At 42.8% G+C, this 25,837-nt stretch overlaps 1 protein-coding gene across 5 annotated transcripts in view; it reads right to left on the bottom strand.

The window, feature by feature from the left end:
• Positions 1 to 23,437: 23,437 nt before the first annotated feature.
• The window catches only part of ARMH4 (armadillo like helical domain containing 4), a 95,002-nt gene continuing 92,602 nt past the window's right edge, over positions 23,438 to 25,837 (bottom strand). For all 5 annotated transcript variants that reach the window (XM_081935697.1, XM_081935694.1, XM_081935698.1 and 2 more), the window contains one exon: positions 23,438 to 24,931. In XM_081935697.1, the coding sequence (XP_081791823.1) occupies positions 24,863 to 24,931 (69 nt within the window). In that variant the 3' untranslated portion in view covers positions 23,438 to 24,862. The remainder of the gene's footprint in view (positions 24,932 to 25,837) is intronic.

Below are 25,837 nucleotides of genomic sequence, written 5' to 3'. Positions count from 1 at the left end.
GGAAGCCTGAAGTTAAAAGGTGGAGTCAAGTTCAGCTTTCATGAAGACAACGGAAGTGTGCCATCTTGCCCTGCCAACTTCGAGAACTGAGGCAACAACAAATAAAGTTTTCAGGATTCAAAGTTCCCAAAGATCACATTTTCTTGAAAGGGTTAAGTCTGAAGTTCCATTTAGTTGGAGTGTGACCTCATTGGTTTGGCTCTCCCCCTCCTCCTTCCCTGGGGCTACGAGCACTTTTGTTTCTAGCCGCTTGTCCAAGGGGGGGGGGGAAATCCCCCTCCCCTCCAGCCGCACTTCTCCAAGTTAAACAAAAGTTCCAATTAACACCACTGACAAGTTTTAGGATTGGTAATAGGTATGAAGGGAGTCTACGCCTCACTGCACCGCCGCTGCATCCTTCAAGTATCTTTTTTTCTTCCGGAGAGCCTCACAGCGAAGACGCTTCAGCGCGCCTCCCCTTCGCGCTCCTCGGTGCCTGGAGCGAAGCGAGAGCCCCCCGACGGCCGCTGCCGATGCAGGGGTCCTCCCGCCGCGCCGCTCCTCCGGCAGAACGCCTCTTCAGGGTGTCCTGTGCCCCCCAAGGGGTGGGGAGCCCACCGGGGATGCACGGGGCGAGCAGTCACTGCCCGTCGCCGTCAGCCGCCGGAACCGGAAGCCATGACTCTAAATAATTGATGTTGTTCCTCAATCGTATTTGAAGAGGACCTTGACGGTCCACAGTGTGTCCGCAGGTGCTGATAAGACCTATGCAGGGATAGAATGTTCTGTCACATGTCGGGCAGACATGCATGGGCACCATTGCTGCAGCATTTGCAGCTCTGGTTTTTAAGAGTGGTCGCTTCTCTTGTGCTATGGCTGTCCTTCTGTCTTCAAATGTCTGGCAGCCTTGATGGATCAACATGTCCCATGTTGGTCGATCTTATGCCAGGGTTTCCCAGGAGGTGGTGTCGATATCCATGGACTTGAGAGAGGCTTTCAGTATGTCTTTGTATCACTTCTTTTGTCCCCCTTTGCGATCGCTTTCCTTGAGACAGCTCACCATAGAGGAGCGGTTTAGGGATGTGGTGGTCTGGCATCCTTGCAACATGGCCTGCCCACTGTGTCTGGGCTTTCATCAGCATTGTATGAGCTAATCAGAGGTGCGTTTCTACCAGTTTGGCCCGGTTCGGCCAAATATGTAGTAACTCGGTCGGACACGGGATGGTACCTGTTCTATCCTGCGTGCCGCCATCTTTATTTTCTGTTCTGCACATGCACAGAACAATTGTCATTGAAAAAATGTATTTTTCCCTTTTTTAATGATGTGCACATGCCAGTCTCAGAGAGATCCCAAAGATGGGCCATTTTTCGCAAAAACATTTGCAAAAAATGAGCAAAAAAACGGGCCGCTTTTTTGCAAAAATGTGGATGTTTTTCCCTTCCCCCAGCCCTGCTGAAGCCTGCAGATTGTTCCTGGGGGCCAGTGAGGACAAACACTTATTTTTCTTACTGGGTAGTTTGCAGGCACTCCTTTAGCTCCAGCGAGGAGCCCTCCCCCTCCCTCCGTTTCGGTGGGCATGGCTTGATGAGGGAGTTATGTGACTGAGTGTGCATGAGTGACATCAAGTTGGCCACGCCCACTCAGTCATATGCCCCCCATCTAGCCATGCCTACCAAACTGGTAGTAAAAAAATTTGAAACCCACCCCTGGAGCTACTCTGGGCAGGACTTCTGTGACTGGCACCTTGTCCTGCCACTGGATAGGTAAACATTTATCAATGTTTACCTATCAATGTTTACCTATGTAAAATCAATTTACACAGGTAAATTTATCAAATGTTTATACTGCCTGTCACACTTACGTGGCTCTAAATAATTAAAATAACATAGGAGGGCATGGCCAGGAGTCTAAGATCCTTTCTTCACTTACCGTTTTCTTTGAATTGTAGGAGTAAGATGTAGATGGTTTCTTTTGGTTTGACTGTTCAAACTTTTTAAAACTGAGTTCTGCCAAAGATCTGAAGAACATCTGTCCACACCAGCATGCTTTGCTGATGCTTCCATCAAAATGAAAATCCCATGTTAGCAACCAATTCCCACCATAGAAAGCAGAAGGTTATGCTGATAAACACGGCACATACGAAACAGCGAGTATTTAATCAGGTTTCTGCTTTAGAAGGGAAGCTTGCCAGATTCCACTAAGCTCAGGTTGATGTCGTTTGCAACAACAAAAAATCACCTATTTGTACAACTGATCAGTGACCCACCAAAGACCTGTCCTGCTTTTTCAAGCAAACAGCATTAGTCGAAAAGAATATTTCTCAGTTCTTCAGTCTCTGCATTGAAGAGAAGCATTTAGTTTGTGGCTGACTGGGCTGGAAAACTTTCTGACAAAAACCCCAGAAAAATGACCTAGCATTTCCCGGCCATATTTTATTCTCTCTTATAGCTGTTTTGCTCAGTTTTTCAGCCAGCTTCCTTACTCTAATGCTTTGAGAGACATTTTTTTGTTCCAACTATTGTCTTTTGCTTCCCTCATCAATTTTTTTTGTTGGTAATTCCATTAATCTACAGCCACCTGTTTAACCCCATGGCATTACTACCATCCTTTCCATAGATTTTACAACGTGATTGTCATCTAGATTTTAAAACCAAGAAAGGGAGAAACATTCTGCCTTGCCATTTATAAGAACAACCATCCAAGGCAGAGGTGGGGAACGATGGCCCTTTTATGACTTGTGGACTTGAAGTCCCAGAATTCCTAAGCCAGCCTGGGTGCTTAGGAATTCTGGGAGTTGAAGTCCACAAGTCATAAAAGGCCCATTGTTCCCCATCCCTGATCTAAGGTGATGGCTTCGGGGTGTAGGAAGTTAAAACCCACCCATCTCCTAGAAAAATGAAATATCCTGGGAAATATTAAAAAGGCAGAATATTATATTTCCCTGGATGTGAAAGGGGAGAAACATGTTTTAAAGACAAAGTAGCTCTCTGCAGCTTCCTGCCCCCCCCCCCGCACCTTTGTTAATGATCCATTAAAACCTGAGCTAGTCTACTCTACATAACAAAAATAGGATTAGCCTTCTACAGAAACTCACCACAAGGCGAGGGAAAATTACATCAACCAACAAGGCAGCCAAAAGTGGACTCAAAGCACAGCCAACAGAGTTGCCTCTGCATGACTCAATTGGAGTTTGACAACCAATCAGAATACAAGATCAAGATCAAAGGCCAGAGAGGGCATAAAACCAGGGACTTTCAGCATCTCTGCCTCTTTTCTTCTTCACCCAACATCTGGAAGCATGTGATCCCTCTTTTCTGTTTAGGAGCTCAAGCCATGTGATCCTGTCCGCCATTAAACCATCTCTCCAAGCAACCTCCGTATTTCCAATGTCTTTTTCCTCGCTTGGAACTGAACCCAGAAGGACATTTCTTCCAACATGGGAATAAGCATCTGGGCATTTGAAAGCTTTGAAAACTGAGGTCTAGAGAGCAAAGAAGAGCTCTTTTTATAGGTCCAGCTGACCCGGGCAAGCATCTTCCTTCCTTTGGGAATGAGGCACCATCTTGCAGAAGTTCATTTTCTATCTTAAATCAACAAACAGTGTTTTGAAAGTAGCTTAGTTATTATCTCAGCAGCAGTGCTGTTATGCTTTTCAACGATGAAGCTGCAGCGTAAGCCAAGCCTGCTGATTCTTGGAAACGGTTTCCAGTAGTAGAAATTCCTTAAACCAGAATGTCAGTCGAGTCTTATTTTAGCAACCTCTCCATATCTATGAAAAATGTTCCTGGATGTAAATAAAGCCCCAAAAAGAAAAGCCAACTTTGAACCTCTATCCTGGTTGATTAAGGTGCATGTAGCAGCATTTATATGTACTTCTGCCTTTGATCATTTAAAATAAATGGCTGGATAACTGAAAGCATTCCCAGTGGTGTTACATCTTTCCTCTTCAACTTCTTGAGTCTATGGCCTATACTTTGTCGTTAGATCCAGTGACATCTTTATCTGTGTTACGATTTGTTCGTATTTATTTGAGGATTCAGAATTTTGAGTTGGAGCCGTCTGTTGGCAATGGGCCACTGGCTATGACTGACACTTCAAAGACAAACCACTAAAAATAGTTCCCTCATTACTTATTAATCAAGAGCATTAATAACATTTAGCACATCCTGTTGAAAGTGAATATATAATTAGATAAAATGGAATATGTGAAGGTTCCTTGGCCTTTCACTCGCTCATAAAAGATTTAAGCAAGAATTGCAAATATTTTCAGTAGCTAGTCAGTTGTCTGACAAGACAGATGTTCAGAAAATAGCGGGGGGGGGGTTCTGATTTTGCAGATTCTGAAGTTGTGAACCTGTATATTTTTTTTGAGATTTCTTAGTGGCAAAAGTTGGAGAAGTCCTGCATTTCTAAGGTGGCTCAGTGGCTAAGACGCTGAGCTGGTTGATCAGAAATGTCAGCAGTTCGGCGGATCGAATCCCTAGCACTGTATAACGGAATGAGCTCCCATTACTTGTCCCAGCTTCTGCCGACCCAGCAGTTTGAAAGCACGTAAAAATGCAAGTAGAAAAATAGGAACCACCTTTGGTGGGAAGGTAACAGCATTCTGTGCACCTTCAGCATTTAGTCATGCCAGCCATATGACCATGGAGACGTCTTCCAACAGCGCTGGCTCTTCGGCTTTGAAATGGAGATGAGCACCGCCCCCTAGAGTCGGGAATGACTAGCACATATGTGCAAGGGGAACCTTTATCTTTATGTAAGTGGGCTATGAGAATAACCTTTGAGGAACAAACGGTGACGGGTGGGTGCCCACAGAGAGGGCTCTGCGTGCCACCTCTGGCAGGCATGCCATAGGTTTGCCATCACAGTTCTAGCAGATCGTAGCAATGAAGGAAACTGTGAAGAGATATAAGCTGTGGTGATCAACCAAGAGTGATCAAGTTACGGAGAAAACCAAATTATGGTGAAAAATAATTGCATCTAAAGATTAAAAAAGAAACACAAAGTAAATTCCAGCTCTATGAAGTATTGTGGAAGAAAATACTGTTCAGGTGATTGTCGGATTTATTGAGTCCCCTGCTTCTAGTACAAGGGAAAAAGATATTTTGCAAGCTTCAGCAAGAAAGAATACAGAGCAGTCCATTCTGTGACAGCCGCTTCTCTTTAAGCTTTACCTATTACTGTGGTATTCAATGAGGCTAATGGCTTTGCTCTTATGCCATGGCACATTTTCTCCTTGCATGACACTTTTTCTTCTTCTTCAGCTGAACTTCATTACTAAACTCCAACCCTTCACCATAAACAATGACAAAGCAAGTGAAGAATACCTTGAGGAATACCTTGAAGTATATCAGTGCTAAGAACTTTCATTCCCTTGGGATTATGGAATCAAAGGAGAAGGTAGACAGGGATTCCCTTGAGTTGAATGCAGGTTCGGAGATTGCAGGGATATTCTATTTAATTTTCTTGGCAGCAGTATAGACATGGTTCACCACTGTTGGGTTGTTGTTTTTTGAGGGGTGGGGTGGACATTTTTATTTCATTCCACAGTTCTAAAAGATCTCTTAGTGGTCTCCCTTTCAGCTACCAAGCAGACATAACTCTACTTAGCTTTTTTTCAGATCAGCCAAGCTCATACTGCTCCAGTTGTGATTATGGAGTTGCTCTGTGAGTGAGAGGGGCAGTTTCTAAATTAGATGGATAGATGGATGGATGGATGGATGGATGGATGGATGGATGGATAGCTGATAGATAGATAGATAGATAGATAGATAGATAGATAGATAGATAGATAGATAGAAGACAGATGATAGACAGATGATAGATAGATGATAGATAGATAGATGATAGATAGATAGATAGATAGATGGATGGATGGATGGATGGATGGATGGATGGATGGATGGATGGATGGATGATAGTAAATATAGAGTTATGCACCTTAGTTTAATTTCTTAGATACGTTTATTTTATAATTGTTACACAGAAAAATCCATTATATTTTCTTTTAGGAGGACATTTTACCAAACAGAAATATTTACCGTAATCTTTTCAGTTCTTCTTTGTCTTGAGGCATCTAATTTTGGGAATCGCAAGTACCACTGTTAAAAAAGAGATGGACTTTGCTTAGCCTTGCTACAGTTCATTACATTGTTAGGGAAGAAAGATCCCACTGATCTTCCTTGCAGGATTCCTCCCTGCAGGCAGTCCCTTTCTTCTACAAGACACTCTGAGAGTGATACAGAATGAGTGAGCAAATATACTGGTAGGGGCTTGGACCCAATTTTATCCTCTCCCAGCGTATGTAAACTCTTAGGGGCCAGGACAGAAAGGGGAGCTTTTGAAGACATGACAGAGGAAGAACAGATGGATATTTCAGTCTTCTTTGGTAAAAGAGTAGTTAACTCTTCAGTTAAGCCAATGTTTCTCAACTTCAGCAACCTAAAAATGTGCAGACTTCAATTCCCAGAGTGCTCCCCGAAGACCACATACCTTAAAGTTGCTGAAGTTGGGAAATGCTAGGTTAAACTGTCTGTGAAAAAGAGGATTAACCAATTCACGGAGATCCCTTGATCTGTAATGATTTCAAAGGTACTCTTTTGATCACAGTATCCAGTTGTCAAGCTTCGGTATCCTAGCCCTTTTCCTGCCATAAAACATGATTGATGAAACTCCGAGTCTTGTTTTCCTGACCAGGCTTTGCTGTTTGGGAGCTCCTTTCATTCCATGGTACGGCCAGTCCCAATGTCAGGATCTGGCACCACGTTTTTCTATGTCAGTATTTCTCAACATTGATAACTTTAAGATGAGTGAATTTTTTTCCCCTTTTAAGACTCTGTAATCCCTTTATTTGCGGTAGAGTCCAGGTGGCTGAATAGAGCTGAGCATTTACTGGCCATATGCCCTTCCTGCCACCTACATGAAATTCACAGCAGATACGGGCTTTTTTTTTTGCTTGTTTTTGCCTTCCCCATAGCCCCCAGGAGCACTCTATAAGCCTCCTAAAGGCTATACATGCCCTTTTTTTAAAATGAAAAATGGGACGTTTGGGGGAGGTCTGCAGAGTGCAAAAACTTTTTTTTTAACTTTGCCTCTTCAAAATCTTGGTGCATCTTATACTCCGGTACGACTTATACTCCAAAAACTACAGTATTTGGTAGTAGTCTTATTACAGTCTTCCCCAAACTGGTCCTCTTGTTCTGCTAGAGACTGGAAATTTATGTCCAAAATACCTTGAGGGCACCGGGTTGGAGAAAATTATCTTATAGCCTCAGAATTATAGGAAGACATTGGGAAAATTCATAAAACACAAAACACCTACATTTCTCCAATGAAACTTTTTTTCTGGGATTTTTTTTTGGGGGGGGAGGGGGGAGGAGCCAGAGGTGGGTTGCTGCTGGTTCGGCCCTGTTCGGCCAAACCGGTAGTGGAATTCAGGCCTGGGTTGCAGAACCGGCAGCGACCCAGGCCTGCCACACCCCTGAACCAGTTCCCTCACCACTGCTGGCTGCCGACATTTTGTTTTTTTTAGTGACTGTGCATGCATGGTTCACTGTAAATTGTTCTGTGCATGCATGAAGAACAATTTACACTGAACAACACATACGCGCACATGGTGCGCGCCACGCAGGTTGCAAAGCAATAATAAGACTGGCAGCTTCCTATCCCTGGGGGAGCCAACATTCTCCTGGCAAAGGCTTCTTGCTGACAGATGCATTCCAGTGATCCCCCATTTCATTCTGTGACCTCAATTGCCGGGCTCCCTGCACTGCAGATTTTGCAGAATCAGAGAAGAGACTCATTCTGAAGACCCTGCCATGAGAACGAAGAGTCTCATCTAAGAGGCTTCTCTCCACTTAGGATTCCCCTGACTTGAAGGTCTGATCATGCAGAAGGTGGAAGTGAGGCCACTGGAATGCAAGCGAGAGGTTTCCTTCCAAATCCTCTCCTCTATTCCCTATTATATAAAGCAACTAGGTTGCCTTTTAAAAAAACAGGGCTTTCTTCCCTTAACTGTAAATCCTCCACTTTCCTGCCTACTGTAGCTACCAAGACTCCAAGCGTACTGCATTGCTGGCAGGGAGGTGGGAGAATCATCAATAAGTTGATCAGGATGGACAGCCTGCTTGGCACAAGTTGCTAAAGCAGCCCCCCTTCCTGCTGGCTGATCCTGGAATAGGTTCTGATAGGACCAAATGTGAGCAGTCACCAATTGCTGCTCTTTGGAAAGCAGAATGGAAACTGGATGACTAAGAGATGTTGTTTTTAAACCGAAGTGGAGATTGCTTAGATGGAGGCTCTTGGAGAGCAGGATATCCACCCACCCACCCCCAGTGCAAATTCACTGAGCCTTTTTTTCCCTTTGGCTGGTAGACAAGTATTAAATTACAGAACTCTTGAATCCTAGCACTGGCAAGCGGCCATTTAGCGTACTAAGCCCAATGCCCTCCTCAATGTGGAATCCAAGTGACAGTGTCCACAAAAAGATGGGTGCCCAGTCACTGCCTGAAGACACCAGTGGTGGCATTCAAAATTTTTTACTACCAGTTCTGTGGGCGTGGCTTTGTGGTTGTGGTGGGGTTTTGTGGGCATGGCTTTGTGGGCGTGGCAGGGGAAGGATACTGCAACATCCCCATTCCCTCCGCACTCCTAGAGGAAGGATACTGCAAAATCCCCATTCCCTCCCCACCCCACTAACCTGCTTTCCAGCTCCGTTCTCCTGTTCAGGTCAACAAAAGAAGATTGGCTGGGAGACAGTGGGGGTGGGGCCATTTTATTTGCCGGTTCTCCAAACAACTCAAAATTTCTGCTATTGGTTCTCCAGAACTGGTCAGAACTGGTTGAATACCACCTCTGGAAGACACCCGTTCAACGGCAGCTAAGCATTTTTTGATCATTGGTTCAGGGGTGGGTTCTGGCTGCTGCTGCCAGTTCGCTCAGGGACGTTCGCTCAGGGACGTGCTTGCATGCACAATACTAAAAAAAGAGCCTCTGTGCATGCGCAGAAGCAAAAAACAAGATGGCAGCGTCTATGGCGCCCCCAAGAGAACCGGTTCAGGGGCATGGCAGGCCGAAGTACTACCTATCAGCTGAACCAGTCCGAACCAGTAGGAACCCACCTCTGAATTGGTTCCCTTATCAACTGCTCCCTTAGAATCTGCCTTCCTGCAAATTCAGTTGATTAATCTGCATCCTGTCCCTCTGAAATGTTAGAAAATGGATATTCTGGAGATGGTGCTGAGTGAGATCCTTTTCTGGTATTTGAAGAGAGCTTTCATGCCCCATCTCACTTCACTTATCCCAAGACTGAATATCCCCAATCACTTGAATTTCTCCCTTCATGGAATGGAGCTCCTTCCTAATTCCCTGGTTGCCTTCTTTGCCTTTCTCTGAGCCTGCTCCAGTTTTTCTGATTCTCTGAACCAGAAGCAATGCTCAAGATGGGCAGTCTGAGAAATGCAGAATAAAGCGGAACTTTTAGATTCAACGTTTAGATCGCCTCCTTCAAATGAACACTGACTGAATTCTTTTAGCACTATTTATATTGGCGTGCTTTAAGATAAAAGAACAACAAGCAAAAACCTGATCCATTTGTTTTTATTGTGCCATGGGTACATTGCTGTGGGGAAAGGAGAAATGCATGGATGGATGGATGGATGGATGGATGGATAGATGGATGCAGGGATGGATGCAGGGATGGATGGAGAGTTGCAGGGATGGATGCAGGGATGGGTGGATGGAATGTTTTCTTTGTTGTCAGAAACTTTTAAAATAATGAAACAAGAATTTCTAAAACCAGCCTACCCCAATCTGGCATGTTCAGATGCAGTAGAATTGCACCAATTCCCAAGATTCTCGTCCATCACAACCATTCTCTTTATTCATGAAGACTGAAGAAAGATGCTAAGGCAGGCGACCCTTCCGTCATGGTGATGTGTGGCTTGTCTTTCAGGCACAGGACCTAGTTACTTGCGGGATCGCATCCTCCCACATACATCCCTGCGGCCAATCCGCTCTCACAGGGAGGGCCTTCTCCAGGTGCCGACCACCAGGCAATGCCAGCGGGCGGCGCCAAGGAATAGGGCCTTCTCTGTGATGGGCCCAACCCTCTGGAATGACCTCCCCCCCGACATTAGAACCACCACGGACTTCCGCTCCTTCCGACAAAAATTGAAGACTCACCTGTTTCGATTAGCTGGCCTGGCATAATTATAATTATAACTGTTACAACTTCTACCTCCTGGAAGTATACTCTCAACTGGTTATTTTAAGGGTAGTATTTTAAATTTAATTGATTTTAGGGCTTTTAGAGCCATATTTTATTCTTCTATACAGTTCTTTTAATCTTTTAATTTTTTAACCTCCTCCATGTGTATATTTATATTTATATTTATATTTATATTTATATTTATATTTATATTTATATTTATATTTATATTTATATTTATATTTATATTTATATTTATATTTATATTTATATTTATATTTATATTTATATTTATATTTATATTTATATTTATATTTATATTTATATTTATATTTATATTTATATTTATATTTATATTTATATTTATATTTATATTTATATTTATATTTATATTTATATTTATATTATTTATATTTATATTTATATTATTTATATTTATATTTATATTATTTATATTTATATTTATATTATTTATATTTATATTTATATTTATATTTATATTTATATTTATATTTATATTTATATTTATATTTATATTTATATTTATATTTATATTTATATTTATATTTATATTTATATTTATATTTATATTTATATTTATATTTATATTTATATTTATATTTATATTTATATTTATATTTATATTTATATTTATATTTATATTTATATTTATATTTATATTTATATTTATATTTATATTTATATTTATATTTATATTTATATTTATATTTATATTTATATTTATATTTATATTTATATTTATATTTATATTGTACTTATTACCTGTTATGTGTTGTGTGGACTGTACACCGCCCCGAGTCCCTTTTTGGGAGAGGGGGCGGTTTAGAAATGCGAAGAATAAATAAATAAATAAATAAATTTTATGAAGTTTAATTGCATTTTCAGGCCTGGGATTTAGGCTCAGCATTAGCCCAAATAGGCGTTTCCCAAATGCCACTTTTACCAGCAGAGTTGGAGTGAGAGAAGCACCAAAGAAATATATCAAATTAGCCTTAATTCCCACCCCAAACTGTCCTGCCAGATGGAGGTGGCTGCCTTTCTTATGCAGCCCATTATACATCAAGGGGGAGGGGGCATGAGGGAACAAGGGCTTCCTGAAGGACAGATATCTTAGTTTATCCTTTTTACAGTATTTAGAAGGTCACTGAAATAAAAAAAATGTCTCTAGGCAGCTTTTAAAAAAAGAAAGAGAAAAGGGCACATACATCAAGACAAAATCATCTCCTAACCACAAACACTTTTGGGTCTGTTTCAGCAGAGCCCTCAAGATCTCGCCAGGCAGAAATTCAACAGGCACAGCTTTCCTTCAAAAGGAAAAAAACTGTGTTAATTGGATATTGCTTTGGGCCCTTTGCTACCAAATTCCAAAGTGTGGAGGGGAGACAAAGGGGTGGAGAGCAGGGGTGAAATCCACTTATCTTTGCTACCAATTCGGTAGCCAATGGCACCTCCGTGCATGTGCAGGACCTTCCGTGCATGCGCAGAGCATCAAAATGACGTCCTGGTGGGTGGGCAGAGCCTGCTACTGAGCGGGCTGGGCAAGCGAGTAAACAAACAGTGAGGGAAGTGAACAATGAGGGGGGGAATCAGCTGTGCCACGTGATTTAGATTAGCTAGAAAGCAGGATTTCCTGCTTTCCTGCTAATCTAAATCACGTGGCACAGCTGATCATCAAAAAAATGGCTTCACCCGAACCAATAGCATTTTTTTTTTACTCCCGATTCAGGCGAACAGCTGGCATCTTTGCTACCGGTTCGGGTGAACTGGTCCGAACCGGTAGCATTTCACCCCTTGTGGACAGGCAACAGGGAAGGAGCCCCAACCTCAGCTTGGGCATTCAGAGCTCCAAGTCCTTCTACTGCCGGCCTCCCTCGAGGCTCTGATCCAGCTGACAGGTACTTTCAAACTACACAGAGGAACTGGAAACACTTTGCTGCCTGCAAAGACAAGGTGATCTCCCTCATCCTTTATCTCCTTTCACTAATCAAAAGATACTGAACTAGTTTGGCAGGGCAATCATTCTTTAGGCAACAGGCACTCTTTGGGCAAATCTGGCAACAGGCTGTCTTTGGGGGTGTATTGCAGGTTAGGAGACTCATTGATCTTTCCCATCCAACACTTCTGTCATGGCCCCATCGCAGTGGTGAAATTCAATTTTTTTTACTACCGGTTCTGTGGGCGTGGCTTGGTGGGCATGGCAGGGGAAGGATACTGCAAAATCTCCATTCCTTCCCCATTCTTGGGGGAAGGATATTGCAAAATCTCCATTCCCACTCCACTCAGGGGCCAGCCAGAGGTGGTATTTGCCGGTTCTCCAAACGACTCAAAATTTCCGCTATTGGTTCTCCAAAACCTGTCAGAACCTGCTGAATTTCACCCCTTCCCTATCAGATGCTGAATCGGAGGAGGAGGAGGAGTTGAAACCAGGATCTTCTGACAAGGATAACACGTCTTCCTTGGAATGTTTGGAGAGGCCAGGGGCTGAAGACGATGCTGTCCCAGGTCCCTCAAGCATTGGCGGAGGTGGTCAACTGGATGGGGAGCTGCCTGCCCTCCCAGACACAGGGGAGAGTCAGCTGCAGGCAGGCAGTGGTGTTGAGAGGCAACAGATCCCCACAGATGAGCAACAGCTTCCTCCCTTACTCAATTTGAGGGTATGGAGAGTAGAGCGGAGGCAACCTCAAAGGAGGTATGCGAGGAGGAGGTCACTCCACCCCTCCTCATAAGGAACACCTGGCTTAGGTTGCAGAGACTGGGGAGAGGTTGTCTCTGCCAGGGACAATTGTTTGCTTTGGCATGTACTCCCCAGCCTTGGGGAAAAAACTCAGCCTTGATTCATGTTTCTTGCCTTGTGTGCCTTTGCTTCATGGACTTGCCTTGCCCTGTGGACCTTAACTCTGGACTTTGCCCCATGAACTTACACCTTGTTCCTCTCTGCCTTTGCAAATTGGCTTGCTGCGTACTATCTTTTGTTTGTGGGTCTGTGAGTGATTGCCTTCAGGGAAGATTGGGGTGAAGCCTTACCAGCTGGTTGATGTACAATTTAACAGAGAAATAAAGGACTCTACAGAAGGCTGCCTCTGCCTAGGTGACCTGCAACTTCACTGTGCCACCCTAAATTGCAGGAGGCCATGATTTGAAGCAAGGTGAAGGTGGGTTGCTTCTGGTTTTACTACCGGTTCACATCGCTCGTGTGCACGCCAGATGAGCATTGTGTGCACGTGCGCAGTTCACTGTAAATTGTTCTTCACGCATGTGCAGAACAATTTACAGTGAACTGCGCACGCACCCGCACTACTAAACAATGGGAGCGGCAACCAGGGAACCGGTTCAGGGGCGTGGCCAGCCTGGGTTGCTGCCGGTTCTGTGACCTAGGTCTAAATCCCACTACTGGTTCGGCCGAACCGGGCTGAACTGGGAGCAGCCCACCTCTGAAATGCAGGACTTGACATGGGACATGTTTTTTTAAAGCAAAGAATGGAGAAAGGAAAACTAAAGAGTGATTTCAGGGAATCTAGGGCAAAGCGGAGCTTCTGGGCCAGGGGAAATCCAGAAAGACTAAAATCATAGTCACGATTGTGTGATTGTGTGCTCTTAAAAAAGGAGCAGGTCTTCAATCACATGGCTAAAGTGACTTTTTTGCCCCCTATTGCAGATGCCCCCGAAGGGAAGCTTGTGTATAGATTCTTCCAATTTTCCGTCTGATTACTTAGGAAAGAAAAACAAAATCCTCTTTAATTCTCCTATTCTGAAATTACAGCCTGAGGTTATGTTCAATGTTCCTTAATGCGTTCTCCTTTTGCTATTTTAATTTATTATAATAAAGGGTTCAAACAGGAGTCCTACAAAACATGTGAATTATTTTGTACACTTTTGTTTTGGTTTGATCCCAATAAAATTATAAACTAAAAAAATATTGTGAGATGTTGTAGAATTTCAGATAAATCAATCCTTTGATATCATTCTGACCTTTATCACTATATATTAACTGCCTTTGAAGCCAGGCATAGCAAAATGGGGAGTTGTTTGTGCGTGAGGGGTGGGTGGCAGGTGCGTAATCTATAGATGTTTACTCAAATGAGTAAATAACTGAAATTTACAAAAATGTTTTTTTAAAGTCCAACCACCAGACTCGTCCTTGGTAATTATATGGCTTTGTTCTAAGCTCTGCTACCAGTTGTGTCTACCATCCCTTCTTTCTTGCACATGGAAAGAATTGATCCAAAAGTTCTTGCCAGAGCATGTGAAACAGAATGTAAATCTCGCCTTAAAGTAAATTTCCATAAATATCCTGAAATTGCAAACTGGACGATGCTCCAGAAGGGCTTCCAGTCTTGGGTAAAAGTTCTTCCTTCTTTTGCCTCTCCTCTCCCTTAATCGTCACCCTTATTCATTATGCTTGAACCCTAGAAAAAGATAAGTAGTCTATCAAAACACCACAAGGAAAAAGTCAACGGAAACCAAGTTCAAAATAACTTAATTCTTAAAATAAAATTCCATCGCTCTGAAGGCAATTTTGATGAAATTTCAGATTGCGTTTTTGTTCTAATACGGGAGGCCTTGTTCTTGTAGAAGGGATCAACTTGTTTGATTGCACCACTCAAATTTAGGAATTGGTATGACTGAAAAGTAATCCATTCATTAAATAATTCCTCCATGTGGACAAATGGATTGAAAACTGCATGCAAGGTTTTTATGTGTATCGGAGAAGCTCTTGTCTCAAATGATGCTCCTCAAAAGCAGAGGATGTGTCCCCACTTGGATCCATCCATATCACAATCATGTCCTGAAAACAAAATTTTCCTCCTTGTGCTTCATATCATCCTTATTCCATAAGTGAGATGAGCTGGAACAAGAACTGACAGCGATTGAGAAGGCAGCTCCATTGGTCTTGGAGGAAACTGGGAAAGATCAGAGTCCCTGATTACCATCCTGACTGAGGCTGAGAAACACTGCGCTAGAGCACATAGGAAGAAGAATCCTTAGAGAAGGATTGACTTGCAAGATTTGTTTTTCTCGCCATGTACCTGTATACATCTGAACTAGACTGCATTATTTCTCTGTACCATATATGTGAGTAGATGCATAATTTTGTATTTACTGTATTTTTGGGAATATAAGACGCACAGAAGTATAAGACGCAACAAGATTTTGAAGAGGCAAATTTCTAAAAAAAAAATTTTTTGCACTCTGCAGACCTCCCAAAAACGGTCCATTTTCCACCAAAACGGGCCTGTTTTTATCCCCAAAAAATGGCATGCATAGCCTTTAGGAGGCTTATAGAGTGCTCCTAGAGACTGGAGGGGCAAAAATGAGCAAAAAATGGTCTGTTTTCCACTCATTTCTGCCCTCCCCAGCCGCCAGGAGCACTCTGGAAGGCTCCTAAAGGCTATGCACGGCCATTTTTGCAAAGGGGGTGGAGTTTCAGGAAGCTACAAATGTTGTATTCAGTGTATAAGACGCACCCTGATTTTCACCCTCATTGGGGGGAAAGGTGTGTCTTATACTCTGAAAAATACGGTATTTATTTTGTCATGTTTATGTAGTGCATATTGGAGGTGGAGACCCTTTGAGAGCTGTATGCGACAAAATTTTATTTTAATGTATGCCAATTAGTGTACATTCAAAGTGACAATAAAGTTATTCTAAGTCTAAGTTCTCAGACCTTGGCTGCTATCAGGATGTAATGGGACAGAATGGTAATTCACGTTATAAGTATCTCTCACTTCCATTTCCTCTTAAGCCTTGAGGGTGCAGAAGCTTATTGATCAAAACCATCTTCCAACAGCCCTTGTCTTTAGTACAAAAAGATAATCATTAAGAGGCCCTGGAGGAAAACCATAGAAGAGACTCTACAACCATTTATGGCTTGATAAGACATTTCTCCAGTCTCAGGTTGCTTTTGATGACTGAGCCTGGTTAGAAACCTTGTGATCATCTCCATCATCTATAAAACTTGCTTCTTAGAGGCAACAAAGGTACTGGTACCATGAATGGCAATACTTTGAGCATGCCTCCGTCCAGAGGTGGGCTGCTGCCAGTTCAGACTGGTTTGGGCCAACTGGTAGTTCCGACTACCCGCCCGCCCCCCAGCACTATCCCGTCTTATCTAATCACCAGGTGTTTGGTGCCGCCTGCATGCACGGATGCACACTCACTCATTGAGCGTGCGCACACGGCACGCTCATTCACATTTTCCAGTTCTGGGCGAACCAGTTGCTACAGTATGTAATGCCCACCTCTGTCTCCATCCCACCTTAAAAAAAATAGGGAACATCTCCTTCCAATTGATCGGTGGGGTTTTGGATATCGTGTTCTCTGCATTGCAGAGTCTGTCTTAATGCTATTCCTTGGCAAGTGGCCAGCCCTTTTCACTTTTAGAAGAATTAATGCCTCTCCCATCCGATCTTTTTTATCTCATGACTCTTCCCCCCCTTCCCCCACTCAGGAGAATTTAGGTTAGTTAATTATCAGCCTCACTTTATTTAATTAGACCCAGCCTTGCCAAACTGAAAGTAGTCTTGGATTTCACTGCAAGGGCACAATAAAGCAGGAGCATATTTTACAGAAAAAATCAGTGTTTTATTTGGGGTTATTAATGTTTGAGGATTGGGAATAAAAGAGTGAAATCTCCAATGAGCTACAGGAAACACTGGATAATCCCAGGATAGTCAGTCTCTTCTGTCCACTTGACAGGGTTGCAATGAATGTGGTTTTTCAGATGGACCAATTCTGCATTCATTTCCAGAATTTCTTGGACTAAAGAGAGGTTGAAAATGTTGTTCCACTTAAAGTCTGAGACAGCCAGCAGCTTCATGTTAGATAATATCCTCCTTTGTCCTACTCTGTTTGACTTCCCTTTTCCAGATTAAATTAAAGCAGGATTTCATAACACGTATTGAAACATGGATCTCTAACTCAATGCATCAGCTACAGTTATCATACGTCTTTTATTATAAAGGACAGTCCTTCAGTTCAGAAAGCTATCCTTTAGATGTATTTATTTGTTTTCTTGGTTTTGCTCTTGAATTTTCTATTGTGAAGCAAAAATATAAACAATTTTTGCTATCTTTATGAACCTCTTTCAAAATTTCCCCTTTTTCAGGCTTGTCCTTTATTTTAATTTTTCTAAGAAATTGTGGTCATTGTATGTCTCTGAGTATAAACGCCAGGTTCAAGAAGAAAATTGAAAGCGAAATTTGACTTCTTGCATTTAAATGCACCCATTTGCAAATGCAAGTAGCAGCTTTGGAAAGAGGAATGGTGATAATTAGAGATCGGAGCAAAAAAATGAATTTAACTTTTTCTTCTATTGCTGAACAATTGTTTTCCTTCTAACCCAGTGTTTTTCAAACGTGGCAACTTTAAAACAGGTAGATTTCAAATCCCAGAATTCTGGCTGGAGAATTCTGGGAGTTAAAATCCACATATCTTGAAGTTGCTAACTTTGAGAAACATTTTTCTAACTGCACTGGTGGAAAGAATCATTAGTGCCAAAAAGCAACATATAATTGTGTAAGTAGCAATGGGAATCCTTGGTGCTCTCTGAGCTTGGTTGTTTGCTTGCAAATGTTTCATTACCCAACTAGTTAACATCACCAGGGTTAGTGAGTATGGGGTTTACTCCCTGTTTTTATTTTACTATAACTTGTCCTGCCAATGTTGGTGGGAGTGTGATTTTCTCCTTGGTAAAGGTAAAGACTCCCCTAGCACATAAGTGCTAGTCATTCCTGACTCTAGGGGGCGGTGCTCATCTGTTTCAAAACCGAAGAGCCAGCACTGTCCGAAGACATCTCCATGCTCATGTGGCTGGCATGACTAAAGGCCGAAGACGCACGGAGCACTGTTACCTTCCCACCAAAAGTGGTTCCTATTTTTCTACTTGTATTTTTACATGCTTTCAAACTGCTAGGCTGGCAGAAGCTGGGACAAGGAACGGGAGCTCACTCCGTTATGCCGCACTAGGGATTTTCTGATCGACAAGCTCAGCATCTTAGCCACTGAGCCATCGTGTCTTTTCTTTTTGGTAGCTCCTTGATTAAGGTACTGTTTTGTGCTTGTTTGTCTACTTATTTGTCTCTTTAGTAATTCCTATATTTATAGTATTGTTAGGATGTACTATTGTTAGGCTTTCCTAAGGTATTACGCAGAAAACAATAATATCCTATTCAAGGCCGTCGAAATGATGTCCCGGTGTTTGGAAGCCGTCCGGGTCTGGATGGGGGACAACAGACTCAAGCTTAACCCCTCCAAGACAGAGTGGCTGTGGTTACCGGCACCTCGGTTCAACCAGTTGATTCCATCACTGGCCAGTTGATTCCATCACTGGCCAACTCCTAGATGCCCGGCTGTCGATGGATGACCATGTGGCAGCCGTGGCAAGGGGGGCGTTCCACCAGGTTCGCCTGGTGCGCCAATTGCGCCCCCTATTGGACCGGGAAGCATTACGCACAGTCACTCATGCGCTGGTGACGTCTCGGCTGGACTACTGCAATGCTCTCTACATGGGGCTCCCCTTGAGATGCACCCGGAGACTACAGCTGGTTCAGAATGCGGCCATGTGGGCTATCATTGGGAGTACTAGGTACTCCCACATAACACCTCTCCTGCGCGAGCTGCACTGGCTGCCTGTGGTTTTTCGGGTGCGTTTCAAGGTGCTTATTACCATCTTCAAAGCGCTCCATGGCACAGGACCTAGTTACCTGCGGGATCACATCCTACCGCATACATCCCTGCGACCAATTCGCTCTCACAGGGAGGGACTCCTCCGGGTGCCGTCCACCAAGCAATGCCAACGGGCAGCGCCTAGGAGTAGAGCCTTCTCTGTGATGGGCCCAACCCTCTGGAATGACCTCCCCCCCGATATTAGAACTACTACTGACTTCCGCTCCTTCCGACAAAAACTTAAGACTCACCTGTTCCAATTAGCCGGCCTGGCCCATCTATAGTCCCATTTTACCTCCTGGCGGATATTTTATCTGGGATAGTTTTTAAGGGTTAATGTATTTTAAATTTTTAAAATTTTAATCTAACTTAAACTAATTTGTACAGTGAACTATTGTTATCTCCTCCAGCCCTATATTTATTCTATATTTATACTATGTATATTTATTGTTTTATTGTTTTAATATGACTGTACACCGCCCCGAGTCTCTTCTGAGAGAGGGGCGGTCTAGAAATTGAATAAAGTTAAGTTAAGTTAAGGAACTACCAAGGAGAAGACCACATCCCCACCAGCACTGGCAGGACATGCTACTCTATGGAAACAAAGAGCAAACCCCACACTCACTAGCACTGACAATGTTACCTAGTCAGGTAATGAAATGTGTGCAAGAAAACAAAGAAGATCAGATCACCAAGACTCTTGCAGCTCAAGTCTAAATGACATATATTCACAGCAGGCAGCGATTTCAGATTAGATTTTCATCTTTGCTTTCTCCTGCTGCAACTCTAATCACTGTACATGCACCCTGCCAATATATGAAATTTAAAGATGCATTTTATGCCGCACATGTTTAAGCACAGCTTTCCTTAAACGAACATTCCTTGCACTTGAAAACTTCCCTCCTTTATTCTTTACTCCTTGCTCTCTGAAGCCAAGATGAATACCTTTCCCTGCTGCTTTCAGCTTTGCTCTGCCAGCCACCTCTAGCAAAAACAAAGTTGGATCCCCCGGGATTGCCTCTTCCCCCAACAGTCCAGCTGTGGTCATTATGAAAGCCTGGATGGCAGCAGCTCCCAATATGTCCATCATCCAGAGGGACCGAAAAATGGCACCACAATGTTTTAAGAGTAGCCAGGATGGAACCTAATTCTCTTTCGGTCATTAAAAACAAAGGTATTTCCAGACGTGTTTTCTTCCAATTAGGAGAATTTCTTAGCAAGCCAAAGAGCAGAGCCAAAGTGCAGAAAATCAGAAAATCATCACCCAGAACTAATCACTTGTTCATTAATGTGTTCCTGAGACAAGGCCATGATAAATCAAATGTTCCCAGGAAAAGAAGCCCATTTTTTAAAATCTTTCCTATAGTTTTAATCTGCTGCTAATCATTTATGCCCACATGGCTGCTGGATAGGCTACGGTTGGGTTTCTTAAGCCAAACTTCCTTTTTTAACAAGCAACACTGTTTTGTTTTCTTTATGCGCACATATTTCTGACAGGACACATTTAATGACCAAGTGCTTCAAACCTTTATTGGCTTGCCCTCACAACAACCCTGTGAGGTAGGTCTCTTATTCCTACCCAAAAGATGAAGAATTAGGTTGACCAAAGTGACTCACCAAAGGCCCTAAGCAGCATTCCCCAACCTGGTACACTCCAACTGTTTAGGCACATCATGACATCACTATAGCATCCACTGAACAGCTCGGATTTTGGACAACCACTCTTCATCCCAACCAACACATTTACACATCCAGAGGGTTCCAGGTTGTGGAAGGCTGGTCTACAGCTAGAATGCAGGACTAGGAGTCCTGGGACGCACCTCAAGCTCTACCCTCTATCTACTTTCTACTATATTCCTCTTCCTAGTTGCTTTTTTTCAGAATCCAGTTCTACACAGATTAGAATGCTAACAAGACAACTCAAAATATTTCTCTTCTAGCCCTGAAATCTGCAAAGGTATCTTTCCCAAATTCAAAAGCAATTCCAGTTTTAGCCAGCTTTTTGTGTTGTGAGATGCAGGAAGACTGAGCCTGCATGGAAGAGGAATCACCTGGCATGCAATGGGGCTCGGTTTCTATCCCTGCCTTAACTAAAGCCCAGTCTATCCTTGGGCTCTAGTTAAGGGCTCAAGGGAGCTCTTGCTGGCTAAAGCAATCAAAGCTGAGTTAAACATCCAAACTCTTACGCTTGGCATCTGGTATCACTCCCGTTCCTATTGGAATGCCTTGCATTTTGAGTCATTCTATCCCTTCTGGGGGTGAATCAGGAAGAGAGGAATCAGTCCCAAGCTCTGGCCTGTGACATTTGGGGCCCTCCATATCTGATCCAGCAAAAAGAGCCATTAGAGAAATTGCAAGGGGCAGAACTGTTCTCCTTGGACTGGCTGCTTTGACTGTGCTGTAGGGGGCCATTGGGTGGGAGGAGAACATGCACTAGAAGATACAGAGAGGGCTTGGCTATTCTGTACGGCTGAACTGGCAGGCATGGAGAGGAGGAGGCAAAGAGTATCTCTATTTTATTTTATGGGCATTCTTTTAAAAAAGGAATCTTGACAGATCGCGGATAAAAGTTTCAATTCCGCGAATTTATGGTTTTATTAGAGTTGGGGAAGGGGAGAATTGGAAGCATCCAAAATATGATCTTTCATCTTTAGTCTAGAGCCGGGATGTCAAACTCAATTTCACTGAGGGCTGCATCAAGATTATATTTGACCTCGGAAGACGGGTGGGCCTGGCCAGCTTGACGCCACTCATGTCAGGGGCACCTGTGGTGGCCTGGGCGAGACTAGGGGGCTAACGGCCTCCTGCAGCCCTCTGCCAGTAAAAACGGAGCTCAGAAGGGCCACATGCGATCCCCCCTGAGCTCTGTTTTTGCCTGTGTCTGCCTCCAGCCCTCTCCCAGCGAAAACGGAGCCCGGAAGGGTTGGATGCCACCCCCTGAGCTCTGTTTTCAGTTGTGACGGCCTCCTGCAGTCCTCTGCCAGGGAAAATGGATCTCAGAAAGACTGTGTGCGGCCCTCCCGAGCTCCGTTTTCACTTGCAGAGGCACCGCGGGCCGGTCCTTCGCTGTTTCCAGAGTGGCCCTATGGGCCAGACCTAAGCGCCCCACAGACCAGATCCAGTCCACTGGCTTTGAGTTTGACACCCCTGGTCTACAGCAGCTCATCCATTCTGTTGCTTCTGAATCATCTTTGTCATCTCTATCATCTCAACTTCAAGGTATCACTGGGTGCCTGCATGGCCTTCAGCCCTTGCCAGATCAAAAAAGGCACCCCAACATATTATGTGCTACACATCACATTGTAGCCCTTGTTGGCAGTCATTGGTCTTGGGAGCTTCTGGTTTGGTCATCCATGGTCCCAGTTTGCTGTTCCTTGCAGCCATATTGCTTTGTTTACAATTGGCTGGAAGTCTTAGGAGCCCCTTGTCTACAGTCTTGGGATACTATGCTAGGTAGCCACTCTTACAAAGACATTTCTTTTTTATGTAGAGTGTGTGTGTGTGTGTGTGTGTTCTACAAAAATAGTGTTTAATATCCTTAAGATAACAAATTGCTCTCTATGGACTAGAAGCCTGAAATTAGAGACATATCAACTGTTTTCGTACTTCTTTCCTGCTTACCTGCTATTTACTTTGTGGTGTACTGCTACTCTGAACTGTCCTCCTTTTTTCTCGCCTTCACTTAACCCTAAGGAGGGTCATTAAAAAAATATCCTCCAAAATGTTTTGGAAGATCAAATTGAAGCCCTACACAGAGGATGCATTTACACATACTTCCATCAGGTAAAGTGATGAGACAATGATTCCCAAAACATGGAGCCAAAGAGGCAAAGCATTTTGGTAAAATTAAGTTATAGTATATCAGAAACGGTAATCACTTAATTGTTAATAAAGCTAAAGATTTCTTGTTATAGCTTTCATTTCATTCTCTCTCTTTTGAAAAAAAAGAAAAGGCCAGAACTCAACAGAAGATTGTTTGGTATGCAGAAATTCTGGCTTTAGCCAATATTGGTGAGTTTGACCTCTTCCTGAAACCCCTAACAGTTCTAGGGGCTCAAGGGGGATAATAATTGGGAGAAGTAACCAAAGGTGTAGCTTAATATGGAAAGCAAGACAAGAGCTCTTTACTAGTTGAGTTAACTGGTGTTGGAAAAACTCAAAGTCAGAAGCACATTTTTATTCCCAAGGAAGTTGAACAATTAATTAGACCAGCCTTCCCCACCTCTAACTCCCTCCAGATTGTATAGAAATATTCCTATCATCCCCATTGACTGGGAAGAATGGGAATGATTATCCGTCTCAAGTGGAGATGATCCGGTAAATCAGAGTAGGTTAGGCAATGCGTTGGCTAGTTTGAATATTTGGAATTCTGAACATCTTGAAGGGAGCTCCCTTGAAATCGCTACCAGAGGCTCGTCTATTTTCAAAACAGCTTCTGCTATGGATATAGCCAATGAGGATAGTTCTTATTATGCTCCACAAAATGTGGTGCCCAATTGGATCTTTTCTTTCCTAAGCCAATAGATACATTTCTTCAAAAAAAAAGAAAGAAAGAAATTACATGCGGCCACCATGTTTATTTTCCAAGTACAGAAATGAAAATATCTATGGAATCTAGATATATTCTTGTAAAAAAATAGAACGTTAAAGGGTGGTTCCACAGAATGCCAGCTTTCACTGGAAGCGCTAAATTAAAAGGATGTGAAACGGGGCAGGGTGTTTTATGGAAGCAAAGATGTATACGGAACTGTCAGCCTTATTTATTTATTTATTTATTTATTTATTTGGAAATTTTATATTGCTACCCACTCACTCAAAGGTGACTCCACGCAGCTATATACATTTTCCAAATAAATAAATAGGGGCTGAATAACTTTGCTCAATACCCAAGCCGCTGCAAAAGAACATCCCCTGGAGCTCTTGGCTTTTCTCTTGAGTGCACAAAAAGGGTACTCTGAACTTTAACCCAGATCAAAAAGTGCTTTGCCTCAAGGTGTCAGGAATTTGGGCACCGCCATCACACATTTACCTGCGTTTACCGCTGGTTCATTGCCATCATTTGATGACTACAGCACCAAGTAATGATTGATCCCAGATCAAATGTACATGGACCACTTCCACATCACTTTGGGAGCATTGCAGACAGTAGAGAGGCTTTTAGCTGTGGGAGCTGAGTAAATAGTCATGTGAAGTATGCCATGCATATGTCAGAATTGCTTAGTACTTTGATCTTTATGGGTCCCCCACTGAGCTCATGAAAGCACTCTCCTTCCCTCTCCCTACTGTTCTTCCACTCCCACTTGTTTCACAATGAACAAAACAAAGCACATGTCTCTTGGGTATGTAACTATCTAGTTTGGCCCTAAGCATAATACACTATATATACATGGCGTGCTTGTTCATTGTATTCTACCTACATAGTTACTATCCTGTTTATAAGGTGGACTAGATGACCCCTTTGTTAATTAAACAGAGCCAATTATTTTCAAAACCGTGAACTTCAGCTCAGGAAATCCCACATCTTAGAAGAGGCATCCTAGTGGGAGATTGACAGGCATTATTTGGGTTAAAATAATCATCCTCCCCAAGACAATATGGGAAAGGATGACATTTTGATTGCTACCATCAAAATGAAAATTAAAACTTTAGGACCATTATTATCATTCAGCCTGTCTTGTCCCCCCACTCTTAGTGGAGTCTTTGTTAGTTTCATCCTTAAGAACATGCAGTGCAATGGAAATGAAGTTGCACAAATGCATGGTGTTTGTTTGTTTTTTAAAGGCTGCAACATGCGGTGAGTGGGATGTGTTTGGCCGTGTGTGTTTCTCCTTTTGGGGACCGGTTGTGTAAAGCAACACTGCCATGTGAACGCACAACAGGGGCAGGCCGCTGGGATGCAGCAGGAAGCCTTTTTTTTTAAATTTGCAAACCTCCCTTTGCAAACAAAGTAAGACACTGGAGAACATGATGTAGCTTTGCAGCCGGATTCAAAATTCATCTTCAGAGCTGTCTGCTAAAAGCATCACCCGGTCTTGCATGCTGTTGAATTCTCTCTGCTAGTTGGGGTGAAGAGTGAAAAAGAGAGACAAAAAGAAAAAGAAAAAAAGAACAACATCAGCTGCAAGGAAGACAAGAAGGAAGACATTGTTTATTTCTTCCCTGCCTTGAAATATTCAGCTACTGCAGCTTTCTTCAACCTTCTTTCTTCCACATATGCTGGACTTCAGCATCTCCAAAGAGCTGAAGTCCAATAAATCTGGAAGGCACCAGATAGAGGAACACTGGATTAGTTATAAACTTGGAGCAAATTGAGAGTAGAATCATCAAGACCAAAGCAGGGGCCTTGTAGATATTTGGGGTACCTCACCCCATCTCAAAAGCTAGCAAATGCAAAACAATATAACAGATCAAACAATAAGTTTATTCTTATCAAAATAAGATGATGGGTTTAATTACCTTGCAGCTTTTACCAAGGTGTAAGGTTGTAAACCGATTACAGCTGATTTGATTTGGGGTTAACATGCATGGCACTGGGCTGCCCTGGGATGCAGATTTCACTCTGCAGGATTCATCCTAAGTTGAATACTAATAAAATATTGTGTCTTTTGATTAATGAGGCTGGAGGACAACCAGGTCTGGACTTACATGGTACCCTGAGTTCTTCCTTTTCCTTAGAGGAAAAAATGCCCATCTCTTGTTATCACAAAGGTTTGGGCAAAAAGATTATGATCTATTGGGATGTCATTGATTTTTTTAAAAAAATCCTCGTCTAAAAAGGTTAAGAAAATCTGACTCAGTTACACCAAAACACTACAGAATTCAAAATAAGCAGAAAGACAACATTCATTCTACATCACCTACAAACTAATTTGTGCATGTTCCAATTTTTATACTTTTGGGGGGACTGAGACTGGATTTCCAATGTCATTCTATCATGAAGTATTCTTCAACTTAGTGTGTTT

The sequence above is a fragment of the Natrix helvetica genome (genome assembly GCF_964273705.1).
Source record: "Natrix helvetica genome assembly, chromosome: 1".
Classification (NCBI taxonomy): domain Eukaryota; kingdom Metazoa; phylum Chordata; class Lepidosauria; order Squamata; family Natricidae; genus Natrix; species Natrix helvetica.
This window is presented reverse-complemented; position numbering and strand designations above follow the sequence as displayed.